Source organism: Plutella xylostella, chromosome 28, assembly GCF_932276165.1.
Source record: "Plutella xylostella chromosome 28, ilPluXylo3.1, whole genome shotgun sequence".
NCBI classification, from domain to species: Eukaryota; Metazoa; Arthropoda; class Insecta; order Lepidoptera; family Plutellidae; genus Plutella; species Plutella xylostella.
The window spans coordinates 5,761,396-5,778,831 of NC_064008.1; the positions used below are offsets into that span (position 1 = coordinate 5,761,396).

Below are 17,436 nucleotides of genomic sequence, written 5' to 3' on the forward strand. Positions count from 1 at the left end.
CGGGAACAGCTAGTTGTAAATAAGGCAGTATGCCCGCCGCGTCGTAAAGCCACCTCTAGCAGTCACTCTCGCAGTGGGTGGAGCACCTAACGTACAGTGGAAGCATGAGAGAAATAGAAGGAAAGAAGAACAATGAATGATGGATAAAGACGGCCGAGAACAGTGCTACGTCGTCGCTTCACAGATGACCTAACCAACGTTTAAAACTCCCGATATTTAAAAAAATATAAACTATTGCTAAGAACGCTCGGAACAAATCTAAAATCGGTTCAGCCGTTTGGGAGCTACGCTACCACGTACAGATACACAGACACATTAAACTTATCTCTCTCTCTCTCTCTCAGCCTTCCGTAGTCCACTGTTGGACATAGGCCTCTCCTAACGATCGCCACCCCAAACGGTCACCCGCCATCTGCATCCAGCGGCTTCCCGCTACCTTCCGCAGATCATCAGACCAACGGGTTGGGGGGCGACCGACACGCCGTTTGCCGACACGGGGTCTCCACTCCAGAACCTTTCTACTCCAGCGGTCGTCGGCTCTGCGGGCTACGTGGCCAGCCCATTGCCATTTCAGCGTGCTAATCCTTTTGGCTATGTCGGTAACTTTAGTTCTCCTGCGGATTTCTTCATTACGAATCCTATCTCGCAGGGACACGCCTAACATAGCCCTTTCCATAGCACGCTGAGCAACTCTGAGCTTGTGGATAAGCCCTTTGGTGAAGCACCACGTCTCGGCTCCGTAAGTCATCACTGGCAACACGCACTGATTGAAAACTTTTGTTTTCAGACACTGAGGTATGTTTTCAGTGAAGATGTGTCGTAATTTCCCGAACGCTACCCATCCGAGTTGGATTCTACGAGCTACCTCTTTATCGAAGTTGGATTTACCTAATCGGATCACTTGTCCTAGGTAGGGATACTGATCAACAACTTCGATGGTGACACCTCCTACAGTTACGGGCGATGATGAAACATGTTCGTTCGACATGACCTTTGTCTTGTCCATGTTCATTTTCAGCCCAACTTGTTTAGAGGCATCATTGAGGTCTGTGAGCATTTCGCCCAACTCCTCCAGCGTTTCCGCCATAATAACTATGTCATCAGCAAATCGTAGATGAGAGATATATTCGCCATTGACGTTAATGCCCAGTCTTTTCCACTCTACAAGCTTAAAAACATCTTCCAGTGCACAGGTGAACAGTTTCGGAGAAATAACATCTCCCTGTCTCACGCCCCTTTGCAACTGGATCGGTTTTGTGCTATGTTCGTGTAATCGAACTGACATTGTGGCAGCATTGTACATACATCTCAACACCTCGATATAGCGATAGTCTATATGGCACCGCTGAAGGGATTGAAGCATCGCCCAGAGCTCAATAGAATCAAAGGCTTTCTCATAGTCCACAAACGCTAGACATAATTAAACTTATAACACCCCTCTTTACTGTCGGGGGTTAAAAAACTATGAGCTTTACTACTGCAACCTTCCCGTCCGCTTAAGGTGTGCGTTTTTTTCTGTTATTCAAACATTTCGTTTATTATGATTATGACATAATGTTTGAGTTTGCGCCCGGAACTTTCGTATCTGATGCTCGACCCGTGTTTAGGTAATTATGTGGCGTTGGCTTCCTGCGTTTAGGGCAATTTTGTGATTTGTAAGGTCACCGTTAATATTTTGGATAAATAGTAGGTAAATGTATCTTTACGTTTTACTAAGTAAATTTGAATTGGATATGGGTGAGTACATATTTTTTATTTATTTTTATTTTGGCTTCATTCAGTCACAAGATGAAGAATACAAGTTTATAGACTTACCTACATAGTATTAAAGACTTGGAGGGCCTATAACTCAAAATGAAATAGATTTTAACTTAGAGAACTATATTCTATATTCCTCGTACACTTAACCATTTGCATCGAAATTCCACCCAAAGGTTGTCTGGAAGAAATCGCTTTAAGCGAAAAGACCGCCAGTTGTACATATGTGTTAGATTAAGTTTTTTGTATTTTTTTTTTGTTTACAAACCAAATATGAAATACCTATCTATCTACATATATGCTAGTAAGCTTTAGCTCGCTGTACCGTATGTAAGTATAAGTAAGCGCTAAAACGCACTATATTACTTTCTAAAGCCTAATCTATCATTATGAGTGAACCCATGTCGCTCTATATACTAGGCAACCGGTTGTATCGGTGTCTCCAGTCACTCTAAAGGTGAACCACTCGTCAAATTGCCTGTATGACGAAAATTATATTGACAAGAGTGGCAAAGCTCTAGTAAATGAAAAGAAAAAGGGACTTTTTCGTGCTAATACTTACTTTTTTTGAAACAGATATCTCCTATGACTTTGATTATTATCAGGAGTATGTTGTAGGAATACTTGTTGTAATATTATAATATCTAGGTAGTTGCAGTAATAATATCTATAATATCTACCTACTTGCAGTTCCCGTGAGCTTCGCTTCGCCTTAAAAAAGTTTTACCATGGGGAATCCGCTATAATAAGTAGCCTATGTGTTAATCGAGGGTATCAGCTAACTCCATACTTACCAAATATCTTTAAAATCGGTTCAGCCGTTTTGACGTGATAATAGAAACTGTCCTGAGACATGTAGCCGGTAGTGGCTGGATGAGGACGGCCGAGGACAGAGTGTTGTGGCGCTCCTTGGGAGAGGCCTGTGTCCAGTAGTGGACGATTTAGAGGAGACTACCGGATGGTGGTTAATAACCTAGCCGAAGGTCCAGGGTTCGATTCCCGGCCGCGGCAGATATTTGTTTATGGACACATAATATTTCATCTTGGGTCTTAGGTGCTCAATGTTTGTGCCATATAACTATGCAAATGTTTTAACTCCTTAAATAAATTCATAAAACAGAAGCTAATTGAATAAATATGGCCAGGAAGTTTGTCTTTTCGCTGCCATGCTCGGTTGGCTGTGTGAAAGTGGCCCGGCCAGCCATTGTCCAGTAACCCCATAGGTTATGGTGTGCAGCAACTAGAGTGAAAAATGTCACCTCGATGAACTACGGCTATTGTAGATCGATACTTTCACTAGCCTCGATCGCCTGTTATGTCAATATTGTTAAGGCGAAGCCCTTTAGTAGTACTAGAAAAATACAGTACAAAAAGGACGGTAAGCTCATAGCTGTCATGTCAGCATGTCAACCTTTGGATGGAAGAGAGTTTAAAATACATAGTTTATGAGGTAATATGGAGGCTATTTTACAATGGTGTTACTACTTAAATGCAACAGGTACTACATAATTATGTTGTATTTCAGATTCAGATCAAACTCAAACTCAAACTCAAAATTTTTTATTCATCGTAAAAATATAAAATTTTCTGATGAACGTCAATTTTTACAAACTACTCTCTCGATATCTATATATATCTCTCTCGATCTATCGATAATTTTCAACCCTCAGCGGAATAAGATGGCTGTAACATTATATTTGCAAAATATATAGATAGTTTAGTATAAGTTAAGTAGTTAAATTTATTTTATGTTTGTGTACAAATAAATAAAGAATATAGATTTAATTCTAAATAGTAAATAAAGAGTATTAAATTTTATAAAAAAATGTACTAACAACGTAAATTGTATATGCGCCTTAATATATGTTGACATTACATTTCGCGTACAATCAAAATTTAACACGTTTTTTTTCTTCTACGTGCAAAAACACGACGAGTCAAGTGTTAGCCACAGACAGTCTCGTAAGTAATTATTGACCTCCATCTATTTATTGAAGTGCGAACAAATAAGTAAGTAGGCGCAGTCATAGAGCCTTGTAAGTAGGATCGTCTGGCTATATGAGATAGGAGGGTTACTCTACAGGGTGTTGCAAAATTGGTATACTAAGCCGAAACCTACATGTGCAGCATGGTATATCTAAGCCCGAATCTAAAATCAGAATTTGGAAATTCGAGAAAAAAAATTTTTTTTTCATAGTAAAAGTCACGTGACCAACAAAGTTTCTATGGAAAAAAAAATTTTTTTTTCGCGAATTTTCAAATTCTTATTTCAGTTTCGGGCTTAGATATAATATGCTGCACATGTAGGTTTCGGCTTAGTATACCCTTTTTGCAACACCCTGTATATTATCGAAAAACGTACGAACGAGAGCTGTCGTGTAATCCTAATCTCTAATACAACGAGATAGAGTTGTGGCTCGGGCAGCAGAGCTCTGAAACTTATTTTTCGTCATGTAGTGACCTCCCAGTGCATCAGTGGTATTATACAATTAATATTAATGAAACATCATTGTCTCGGTGTAAAAACATCATCGAATAGAGGGTTTTTCTTTACTATGCATGCATTTTTTATTTTTTTTATACTCCCACCCACTAACCAAGTCAGTGCGACGCTGTGGTACCCTGTATAGATATCACTTGAGCTTTTGTATTCTGTCATAAGTAAAATAAGCAGCTAAGTAGGTACTTTATTTATATATTATAGTAAAAAAAAAGTAAAAATTGTTTATTTGCACATAAAACACATAATACCTAAGTAAAATTTAAATCTTATTTTACAAAACAAAAAGTATTCTTGCGCACATCTTACATTTAAAATCACAAAATGAACAGGGGCCCCCGAACTAGGCTTTGCCCGTATCTCGGGGTACCATTAAAATCAAAATCTTATTGAAAGTAACATCAAATGTAGGTATATATATAATGAATATAACATAAAATGTAATATTTAATCAGTCTTTTAACTGTAACACATTATAAAAATAGAACAGAACAGAAAATAATAAATTATTGTAATGGACTAACTGCAAATTGCACATCTTATTCTATAATAACCTCAGTAGAGGCATAATCTAATTTAAGTAAAGACTCTTTTAACTTAATTTTAGCTTCAGAAACAGAAAGGTGTATTAGATTAGAGTATTGAAGGATATTGTTATAAACGTGTGCTCTTATATATTGTCCGAAACGTTGACCGAAAGAAGTATTAATGTAAGTAGTAGGAATTTTAAAGACACGTTTTTTAAGTAAGAGGTCATATAAATCAGAGTTTATTAGTTTTTTATGAGTAGAGAGGCATAACCGAAGGATAAACAGTTGACGAACATTAAGTAATTTAGCATCGTTATAAAGAGTTTGAGTAGGGTATCGAAAAGGTTTTCTTAACATAACTTTTATAACACATCTTTGTGCTCTTTCGGCGTGAAGAAGAGTTGTTTTAGCTGCACTTCCCCAAACTGGGATGCAGTATGAGATGATTGATTGTGTAATAGCAGTATATACTTTAGTCAGAAGCGAAGTTTCTGCAGAATTGCGCAGTTTTTTAAGGATACTTGCAGTTTTTCTGATTCGTTTAGATAAGCTGAGAATGTGATCTTTGAAGTTTAAGTTTTGGTCTATAATTACTCCAAGATACCTTATTGAGCCCACACTTAGGATAGAATTACAATCACAGTCTTTATTGGCGGTGACGGTTTTGCAGGTATGTATTTTAAGGAAGTTGGGTGTGCTTGGTTTGGACGCTGCAGTTTTATGGAAGCATATAAATTTAGATTTTTTGTGGTTTAATGTGAGTAAATTTTTAGATAGCCATTCATTGATAGTAACCATGCCCTTTTCAGTATTTTCATATGTCTTATTCCAATCACTACCTTTAAAGATAATAGCTGTGTCGTCAGCGTAACATAATATTTCGGCATTTATTTGGAGATCATGTATGTCATTCATATAGATAAGAAAGAGTGTAGGTCCAAGAATGCTACCCTGCGGTACGCCGTACATAACGGGAAGCGTGTCACTTTTGTGCGATCCGATTTTAACCAGCTGTTTACGGCCGGATAGGTAGCTATTGAACCAGTCTAGCGCAATGCCTCTGATACCAAATTGCTGTAGCTTGCTTAAGAGGATTTTGGACGAAACAGTATCAAAGGCCTTGGCCAGATCGAGGAATACTCCTATACAGCCATTTCCACTATCCAAGTATTGGGACACCAGATCTGATAGAAGTACTACAGCATCTTCTGTAGATTTATAATGTCTGAAACCAAATTGGCGGGGAGATAAAAGATTCCGAGATTCTATGAATTTTACTAAACGATTATTGACTATGCGTTCGAGAATTTTTGAAAGTATGCTGAGAAGAGAGATTGGTCTATAGTTTTCAGGGCAACTTCTTGGTCCGTCTTTATGAATTGGAGTTATAGAAGAAGTTTTCCATGCTTCTGGAAAGCAACCATTAGTAATGCTAAGGTTAAAAATGTGAGCTAGAGGTTCAGCAATGATGTTTTTTGTATTTTTTAGCAGTAGTGGTGTTATCCCGTCTAATCCAGGAGCACTCTCTATTTTTAAGCTATTTATTATGGTAATTATTTCATTTGGATCAGTAGGTTCTAGGAAAAGCGAGGTGGACGATTCTTTACTTTTTGTGTTTAGAGCTAGTTCATGTTCCGTAAAGTTATTTTTCTTAAGAATATTGTTAGCCAGATTATGGCCTACTGAAGCAAAGTATTTATTGGTGATATTTAAAGATTCTATAGGGTTATTATTAATGGTAGTGAGTTCGGTTGCATTGTTACTTTTTGTTTTAATGTTACATATTTTCTTTATTTTATTCCAGAGCATTTTACTATTTTTCATATTACTTTGAAGTTCGTTTTTATCATATTCTGTCTTTACTTTTCGTATTAAATTTTTATAAAAGTTTCTATATCGCGTATAAGTTAATTTTAATATTTCATTTTGTGGATCTGATTTAAGTTTCATGTGTAATTTGTCCCTATTTCTAGCACATCTAATCAATCCTGGGGTCATCCAGGGTTCTATAACGAGTTTAGACTTACTTAGTTTTATTGTTTTGGAATTGTTTAGAATAGCATTATTTAAGATGGAGAGAAAAATGTTTGCAGCAGCGTCAGTTTCAGATTGCTCTGTCACTACTGACCAGTCAGTCTTTGAAAGTTCTTCAGCAACTGAATTGTGATCTATAACTTGACGAAATCTGGTAGGAATATTTTTTGGTGATTTTGCTCCTAAACCTGCTATGACAATTTTGTGGTCAGTGATGTCGGATTCGCATACTATACCAACGGCAGGTAAGTCAGATTTAATAGAAATATGATCCAGGCAAGCATTAGACCGCGTTGGCTTAGTTATAGCTTGATCAAAACTGTGTTCGGTATAGAGACACAAATATTCTTCAGAATCGGGAGACAGTAAATCAATGTTTATATCACCAATGACTATTAAACATTGCTTATCCTTGAACGATGAAAGTTTTTCATCCAATGATGATAGAAAATTACTAGTGTTCCTAAACGAAGGTGACCTATAAATGCCAAGAATGGTGGCGACTTTTGGAATATCGATAACAAGACAACATGAAATATAAATACCTTATCGCGATTAATAGTCATAGCACTCCAGACCATAAGATACCAATACACCACGGGCTCAACACGAGAGCTGCGGCTCAAGGTAAATACCAAACTGTAAAAGTTAATAACTATTTTGGAGGCAGATTGTTACAGCGCAGAATTCCATTGTTATATAATGAGATGCCTATCCATATAAGAAATGAACCAAATAAAAATACATTTTCAAGATTATATAAAACTTTCCTTCTACAAAATATAGCTATGTAATTATTGCTAATTAAAACCTACCCTATATAACATTAATAATCAACAATATGTCTAGGTATGTAACGTTAGGTATGTCTATCTTTTGTAAAGTTAAGAAAATGTTAAGTTAAAACTTTTTAAGTATAAGTAATCATAGAAAAAGAAGTGCGACTCCCTCCCCACAGACAAACCAATATGTACTTGGTTTTGTGGGATGTATTAGGTTAAGCTTATTTGTGAAATAAATATATTTATTCATTTATTCATTTATTCATTCATGAATCATTAAAAGTGGGTTCGGATACGACGACGGCGTTCCATGAATCTTTGACATATGCAACGACTCCTCCATTTTGGTTAATATTTTGATTAGTATGGTACGTGTTGTAGCCCGGTAAGTTATCTATAATACTCGAATCATTAAGTCTACACTCAGTTAATACTAAGACGTCAAAGGTTATGTTTAGTCTTCGTAGATACACAAGGAACTCGTTGAAGTTCTTACTAATACTACGTATGTTCATGGAGAGTACTCTAAAGTTAAAATTAGGGGTAATTATTTTCATACAATCTTCAGGATTAGACAACAAATGACAAGGAATTTCTAGTATTGAATCAATGTTAGTAGCTACGTCTAAATTATTCATAATGAAAAGTGTAATAATCAAAATTAGAATTAAATAAAGTTGAGTTCGAAGCTTTACATATGAGTCTGTGATAATGCATGGTAGGTATAAATGTAATTACTATGAAAATATTCTGATCATACAATTTAGTTTCAGAAATCATCATGAAATTGTAATAAGATTTTGTTATAATAATTATGATATTGAATAGGTATTGTGCATGATTGTTTACAGCGAGGTTACGAGCAACACAATTATAAAGATTATCAACGCAATTATTTACAGAAAACTTTGGAAAACGGCATTCAGTGGTAGCATTTAAGAGCATTAAAAAGGTACATGGTAGCATTAAGACAAGTAGCTTTACATAATGTAGTCTAATTGGTATTGTTCTGAAATGGAAAGGGCTCGTTTTTCTGAGGCAACTCTTTCCCAAGCTTTTCAAGAGTAGCTTCGGACGTAACGCGAAGCACAGAACTCGTTTCTGAGCGACGCATGAAGATATTGCCGTTTGATGTCCACACATACTTGAACTTGAGTTCAGCCCCCAAGGCCCTAGCTTTGCTGAAAAGAACTCTATTTTCCCTAGTAAGGTGTTCATTTACGTAAACTCGGCGAGAGTTTCCCGCTAACTCAAGCATGTCTGTAGTGAGTCCGCGACGCACCTTGGCAGCTCGCAGCAGCTGATCGCGGGGCGCGCGCCGCGTGAACGTGAGCACCACCGGTCTCGGCCGCTCCATCGCGCCCGCGCCGGCGCCGCCACTGCCGCCACTGCCGCCGCCGCCGCCGCCTCGCGCTCCGACGCGCCTCACGTCATCCACGTCGCGCGGGTCCAGCTGCACTCCGAGCTTGTTGCTCAGGACGTTCACCACCTGAGTGAGGTTCTCGCCGTTTGACTCGGTGAGGCCGGTGATCTCCACGTCCTTCAGGAAGTGCCGCTGCTCTTTGTCCGCTAGTACTTGTCGCAGCTCCAAAACCTCAGCCCGAAGTGTCTTGACCTCACTTTTGTAAAAGTCAAGTTCTTTAAGTTGTCCCTTCATTTCAGTTAGTTCTTGACGGAATTGTACTATGTCCTCGGATGTGTAGTTTAGGGAGGCAGTGAACTCAGTCATCTCACGCTTCATACCATTGAAAACTTCTTGCATCTGTCGCAGAGCCGAGGTGAAGGCAGTCATGATGTCTGCGGGTACTGTAGAGGCCGCCAGGCCTTGAGCCGCGCTCAAAAAGCCTAAAACTGCGGCATCAGAGTTCGTACCTTGGTCACAGCCTGGCTCCGATGACTCGATTTCGATCTGAGTAGCGACCGGTGTTTCATCATTCCGTATAGTTTTTGTAAGTAATTTACAGTTGGGACAGGCGTACTCGTTTTTCCGAATTTGTTTGTGGTCTTCTCTGGACAGTTTAACACATAGGTTATGGTATTTTTTGGGGCATTTGGAGCATGATAGAATATCTGTTTGAGCACCCGCCTTCCCATTCATGGACTTGTTACAGGCTCCGCATACCATTTTTAGAAACACGTAACTCTATCTAGCGGCCAAACGTCGAACTACCAGTAGGTTGTACAAGCGCGTGAGAGTTGTTGAAGTCCGCCGCCGCAGGAGTGGCGCTGTTGTCAATGTCGTTAGTTGGCGTCAAATTTGAAATTTGTGTTAAAATTTAACGTATTATTTAACTTTTTACAGAACTTGTTATGGATGAGAATTCTTATTTGGTATTAATTTAGGTGAAGTTAGAAGCACATTAAAACTTTGTTACGTCCACTGTAGCACTGAATTTTCGTATAATTTGTATTTAGGCGCGAAAATGTTTGCACTGTTTTATTTATTAAAGTACTTACAGAAACACTGTGATAACACTTACACTATTAGTTTATGAGCTATGGAGTGTAATTCACTAGACTTAGGCACTGAAAACTGTCTATCTTTACAATTATTAATTAAAATTGAGGAGCGTTACAAAAATACTTGTTTACTAAAAGACGCCACCTGGTAAAAAAAACCCAAATATTATACCCAAAGTTAATACTGAGAGACGAATACTATATTTAACTGGGCTTACTTTTCCTCCTTTGGTTGTGCTAGGACCGTATTAAAAAAACTGGATCAGACACAGCAAATCAGTACCAAATAGAGCTTAAATATTTTAAGATGTTTTAAATTTTAGCTTACTTTATATTCTATCGAATGAAAACATCAGGTAAACTTCGCCAAAGAGTTTACTTGCTGGCAAGTAGCAATATTTAGTAATCTGTGCTACTGAACACCTCTAGCCTAAGGCAAACATGTTAAAGCCCACTCTAACTTAAACCTTAAACTTAAGTTCGGGGCAAGACCCCACCAGTTCCTTGCACATCGCTTAAGTAACTTTAGCAAGTTGGAAATGTTAGTTACAGACTTAGTAACGTCTGTTTACGTAGGTTATGTCAGGGGTTCCCAACTTTTTTTTAGTTCGGGGCGCTCTTTCAGGTGATATCTTAACTATGCTATCTTAATAAGCGTCCAACTTTAAGATTTAAACTCTGTAACTTATTCAAACTCGTAAAATACTGAAACCAACATCCTTATCTACTTTTTTTTTGGTTAATTTGTGATGGGTTTGCTGTTTTACTTATATTTAAATTTTGCAGACTGCGTCATTAAGCTAGTTTTGTCCGTTTAGGAACTTATTAATTGCTCGTGTGTGTATTCATATTATTAGGTAATTACCTCTTTATGGTCTACTATGGTCGAGCGGGCCACACTTTGGGAGCCCCTGGGCAGGCTTTTAGCGGGTCATTCCCGTTCAGTGCCGGTGTGTGTGTGGTCCTTTGTATTTATATATAATGTTTGTGTTGCTAAGTTAAAAGTGATATAAGATAATAATTTCACTCGGGATATTTTTTTATTTATTAGTAGTTTAAATTTTAAGCAGTAGGTTTATATCTAGTCTAGGCATTATATTACTTTAAGACTTGGTATTTTACTGAAATTATAATAAGTACTTAAGTATAACTACTACTACTTACTTATTTTTTTTGCACTCTTTAACTTTCTGCTCCTATCTCCTATTGTGCCTTCAGCAGGTTGTGTAAATCAAGTGTCAAGTGTAAATAATTTAACATAAGTACTTATTATCTTAAAATATAAGTTTCATACACCGATGCCCCCCAGCCTGGTAATGACATAAATGTGGATTTGAAAGTTTCAAACTTCTAAATATACAAGTAGGTAAGTACTTAAGTATTACGTTTAATCAAAAAAGATCCGATATTATTAAAAAAGGTTGCAACTGTAAAGTTATTAAAAGATGTAACCTAACTGTAAAATTATTAAACGCCATTTTATATCCTTTAATACCCTCGACATTAATTTTCTTTGCCACAATTACTGGCCGGTTCAAAGACCTCCAGTCCAGCCATTCTTTAAAAGTGTAAATTTATTCAAATTTCAAAAAAAGAATGATAGGCCTGCATCCTTTTTCTCTTCAGCCAGTCGAGTAAAAAGTCCTTAGATTGTTATATAGACAACTGTGCGGGAGTGAAAGAGATGGATATATGTCGGAGACTTCCTGCCCGAAACCCGTTTAACAATAGCCGAGTTTGTGATGTGACGAGACGCCAAGAAAAAAGGAAATGTGCAAGAAAGTTGCAAAAAAAAGTAAAAAATAACGTGAGTAAAGTTCATACACATGCCACCAGAGAAGATATCGGTGTTAGCTTACCTTAGAAGTGAGGTAATAAACAAAAATAAAGGTAGTTACTTAAAAACGTTATGGTAACTTGCATGATTGAGTTTCTGATTTTCAAGAGGTTATTTATAAAAAAAAAACATATTTTGTCTTATTCAAACAGCGTATATCATCAAAAGGGATACGAAACCAATTAAAACAACGCAAAAATCGACATCAAAAACCGTTAGCCCATAATTTAATTAGTAACCAAGAGTGAAATAAATGTCCGATCATTTTAACAAGATCTCAGAAGGTACGCCTCTTTTTGATTTACTTCCCAATTAAAGGCCGAAATACTCTGATACAATAATTCAACAACCGTTTGTACAATGTTTCGCTTCCCCGAAAATTTTGACAAAAGGGATGGGACAAGGAATGTTTTTCGTACCGGTATTTTTTATTTGCACTTATTCTTTTACCGGTACATAAAGATTAATTAATATAAAGATGAATGTGAGTATAGAAGACGTATCGTACCTAATACAAGTTTCAGGTGTTATCTGGAATTATTGCTGAAAATATTTTTTTCCAGCCAGCCAATGAATACTAACTAAAGCCCATGAATATTAGGTTCGTATGAGTTTTAGAAAGTGTGTATGATTGATCGTGTTGACCAACTGGTAAGGTTAAATATCTGATCCAGTTGTACCAAAACTTGTCGCTATCTCATTAGGATTTACAGCTATCCAGTGATATACCATTACTCAGGGAGATAGGTTAATTTGCAGACTTAAATCAAACATGAAAGAGGATTGAGCCACTAATGACTTAAAGCTATGTATTTTGAATACGACATTTAGGTATCGATTAAAGTATAAATCATCAAAGAAATAGCCCATAAAACTTGCAATTTTCTTACATATTATAATTTAAGTATAAAATGGTATAATATACATTACAGCCGTAGCGGCAAGTACCATTAATTAAGGCGCTATAAGGATCAAAATGGGGTTCTTAGATTTCATATAAAAACATGAACTAAGACAGAATATAATGAGCTATTCAAAATAGAGTGCCAAAGATATTATGTATTTTTAATTTCGTATTAAATCTACTATGTACAAATTACCAAGGTAATTCGTGGGATTTAGTTAGTCTTGATATTACATTTTTTTTTAATTAATATAGGTACGACAAAAGGCATTTTGGCATAAAACCGTAACCGAAATTTTCATTGCATCATAATATGACACAAAAAATATCAAAACTTTTGGGTTCCGTTGTACTTAGATCGTATGTTGGATAAGAAAAGCAAACCTTCGTATATGAAACACGAGGTTTTTTTCACGCATCGATATGCGATTTTCGAAAAAATACTGAATTAAATTCATTTCTTACCTTCCATTTATCAAAATTCATCATCGTTCTTGTCGTGCAGATTGAGGGTAAAGTTGATAAGACGTCAGTCGAAATGAAGAGATTTGCTGAAATTTCGCATCCTTTAGATACTGGTTTCTTTCATGTTGTAAAATAATTTTCGCAGTATTCAGGTTATTTCTAATAATTACGTATTAAGTGTGTAAGTAAGTGGCAAATACTTTAAAAATAAAACAATCAATGGAAAAGCAAAATCTTCTGAGAGGTGTGTGTGATAGCATCCAAAAGCATGTCAGACAAATGTTAACGTTGATGTTAATCTATATTTCTTTTTTTTGCAACCAATCTGAAATGAACATCTTGCCGTGAGCAAACAAAACCCCTGGAACACCGATGCGAAACCAATTTCTTTTTTAATTTATACAAAACCGCGTTTAGGTCCCAACGCCCACGATTACAGCCAGCCAGCCTAAAAGCGCAGTGGAATCGAGGGTTCAGAAAAAAAAGTCTACATATAACCACTTTTGCCCAAAGCGAACCGGTCTGCTAGCTACGGCTGCGTTTCAACGCGAAGGTCAAACCAGCCAGTATCGCTGGAGCCGCGCTCAGATGCTCTGTGTGCGCCGGGCGGGCCGCGCGCGTTTCCGAACGACACTCGCGGATTACGGTACAACAATTACCGAACGCAAAAAGTTCTTTTTTGGAACACCATTTTTAAAAACTCTCATCATCTGTGCCGGGGTCGTCCCATCCCTCGTTCGAATTCCGAAAACTGTTCAGAAACTCAATCGGTAAAGTACGACTAGAAAGTTTGCATTGCATTTACAGTATTTTCTATACAAATAGCAGTGGTTGCATGTGTAATAGAGTTTTATTTTGTGCTTTTGTGCCCCCAGTGTAGTTCTGGACGAGTTTTGAGTGTTGCCGAGTTGTTGGTAAGTCAGTTTTATTCGTAGTTAAAAGTTTAGTGTGAGTTTGTGTTGATGGTTTATTTGCACGTAGCGCTCTGCTCTGGAGGTCAATGTCACTGAAATGTTAGCTTGCTGTTGATGAAAGCTTTTACTGATACGACTAGACTACGACTATAGTGACTGATGCTACTTATACTGTTAACTCCACGCTCTTACGATGCTATTAGTCTTTTAATTCCAATGTTGACATTACTGTAAGAATGATTGACATACATAAATATTCACTCTATGCTGCTATGCTTACAAAATACTAATAGATCGCTAAGAAATTAAGTAAATTTATAAGTTAAAACTTACTAAACTAACTGCATTAGTTTAGTAAGTTTTAACTTATAAATTTACTTAATTTCTTACCGATCTATTAGTATTTTGCCATACCTACTTACATGTAGCCATAAAGTTAACAAGACTCTATCTCTTAAAATATAATTCATTATACTTGTGCAACAGTTTAACTTAGATAAACAAACTCTAATTATACCTACTCTACTAAACTTAATAGTAAAACTATAGCGGTAAGTATAGGCAAGTACTTACAGAATAACTTTCATTTCATCATTACAACTAGGCAATTCTCAACCATCCGCCTTTAAAGTCGCTTGTCAGCATTGGCGCATACTCAACAATCATAATGCAATAATAATAGTGCCTATTTTGCAATTAATGCTACCGCTCGACTCCAAGGCGTGTGGTAGAGAATCGTTGGCCAGTTAGTATCAACTATCAACTAGGGCATGCAATACCGGAACTATTTTCAATACCGGTATTGAGTTCCGGTGTTGCAACTCAATACCGGGATCCCGGTATTAATACCGGTATTAGATTTCCTTGTAATAAATAGTATATATTGTGATTAAAGGTCGTATACGTCAAAATAAAACGAGAAAAAGCAATGAAATTCAGTTTTTTGTAATAGATGTTTACGAGAATTGAGTATTAGAGTTTAAATTTTACAAAAAAATATTATTTTAACATCCAGTGTCCGTTTACGCATGGTCAACAGTAGATATCAAACGGCCGAAAACATCAAACGGTTGGAAACAAGTGCGCTTTCACAGTACATAGGAATACTATATCTTAATCGCTTTATTATAGCCTAAAAAAGTCCGATTCCGGTATTACTTCAATACCGGTATTAACTTTCAATACCGGTATTGAAAAAAGCGTGAATTTTGTCCCTAATACCGGTATTACGAATACCGGTATTGCGGTATTGCATGCCCTACTATCAACGCTATCGGTTCACTTTTCTCTCGGTTGCACGGTAGCCGGGTAGCTATGGTCTTGAGGCCTTGACTTTGGAATTGAATTAGTAGATTACATGGTATTTGTTTATTAGATTTATAATAATTAGACCTGTTGACCGCATGGTGTAGAGGTTAGGGACTCTGCTGTGCCGAAGGTCCCGTATTCAATCCCGGGCGGGCCAAATGTTATCTAATCTAGGGTGTACATTTTTGTGTCATATCTCCAACCCGTCTGCCAAGCGTGGAGATTATGCCACTGAACCTCCAGTCTTGGTGGAGGTGGATGACTGGAGGGTTACTCTATACTGACGAAAACCGAACGAACGAGAGCTGTCGTGCAATCGGCACGTTTAGTACAACGAGATAGAGTCGTGGCTCGAGCAGCCGCCCTCAGAAACTTTGTTTTGTCATATTGTAGAGTGACCCCTCTGGACTATTACGGGTCCACACTCTGCACCAGTCTTATAATTCTAGCATAATATTATTAAGTATAATACACTACACGCTTATTTCAATAGTTAACAGACACAATTTTTACGGACAATTTCAACGATTTCGTATATAAATGTAATATTTTTACAGACTTTAACAAGTGACCAAAAAGTAACCCTTTATGAGTAAAAGTTACTACCTACCTAACTGTGTGAGTGCGTTTTTAATAAGATCTTATAATATTAAGTTACAGGCTCCCACAGTTTTTCAAAATGTTAAACTCTAGATTTTATTATAGCAATTCATGGTATCATAAACATAACACTACATCGTGTTTTGTTTGGCCGTACGAAAGGTATTGACTTGAGATTTTATAATAAGTGAAGCCTGAATCAGGAATTTGAAAGAAAGGTTCGCAGACTACTTGTTGTTATTATATAACTGAGGGTTCCGTACGATCAAGTAAATGAATAATTCCTGTATCCCCTGTAGGTTGGCTGGTAGAAAATGCTCTTAGCATTAAGCTCACCTTTTGTGCATTTATTATATATTTGTGCAATAAAGAATTAAATAAATAAATAATATGTAAATAAATAATATGTACATAAAAACCTGCACAGAATTGGCAAAATTTTCTTTCTCTTCACACAGGTTGTCAATAAATGTTTACTTTCTGACAAAACAAAGGGCCTTACCTTGCTTTGTGGCCTTACCACAAAAACTTAGACAGTGACTAACAGATGTTTAGCGCTGTCAAACGCCTGAATTTTTAAAGTTTTAAACTCTTGTTTAACAATTGTGGTAATACAGAAAGAGTCTTACATCGAGTATCACGATAACTCTTGCAAGCCTCTTGTAAACTGTATTTTTTTCTATGCCTAAGCCCGAAACTGAGTTCCAAGTAGAATATTAAAATTTTGGAAGTGCACTGTACTCTACTCTACCCTTAACTACTTTTAAAACAATTTAGTCAATACATCAATTGATGAGCAATTGTTTAAAAAAGCAAGTAATTTAATCGCACTCCCAAACGTTAATAAGTACATAAAATAAAACACTGTAACACACCCACAAATACGATTTAATAATACAAACTGTTATGTAAGTTGACAAAGTTTAATGACACTCTGGTTTATTTATAATATACTTACTTAATATATATTATGATGTGTTGTTTTCATCCTTGTTTACATAAATTAATATTATGCAACCAATCTGTTTTAAAATTAGCATTCAGATTAGTTTTTTATCATTTGGTATACCTAAGAATATAAAATAGGTTATGTACATAAGTCTTAGTAGGTATCTTACCTGATTAGTCATCAACTTAGACAATATCTCTGGTCATCAATTACCACAATGTATATTAGTGTTATTTACAATGTATATGATCTGTTTCTTCTGATTAAAGTTACAGTGACGATATCACCAAATTACTTCTAAACGAAAAGACTAGCTTAATGAGCATAATTACATTTAACTGCGCATCTGAATATTACCAACTGAATATTTTGATAAATTCTAAATTAAATGTTTT

The 17,436-nt window shown here is 36.5% G+C and overlaps 2 protein-coding genes across 8 annotated transcripts in view; one reads left to right on the forward strand and one right to left on the reverse strand.

Moving 5' to 3' along the window:
• Positions 1–340: 340 nt before the first annotated feature.
• LOC125490834 lies at positions 341–9,729 on the reverse strand. Its single transcript, XM_048631184.1, has 2 exons — positions 9,034–9,729; positions 341–1,285 (listed from the first exon to the last, which is right to left on the reverse strand). The coding sequence occupies exons 1-2, from the start codon at positions 9,727–9,729 to the stop codon at positions 341–343; spliced, it is 1,641 nt and encodes a 546-aa protein (XP_048487141.1).
• A 4,108-nt stretch (positions 9,730–13,837) lies between these two features.
• The window catches only part of LOC105385515, a 128,559-nt gene continuing 124,960 nt past the window's right edge, over positions 13,838–17,436 (forward strand). For 2 of the 7 annotated variants that reach the window (XM_038111291.2, XM_038111294.2), the window contains exons 1-2: positions 13,838–14,040; positions 14,146–14,184. The gene's annotated coding sequence lies outside the window, so the exon portion shown is untranslated. Of the gene's footprint in view, positions 14,185–17,436 lie in introns of all 7 variants that reach the window. The other 5 variants (XM_038111289.2, XM_038111290.2, XM_038111293.2 and 2 more) reach the window with 3 other exon arrangements.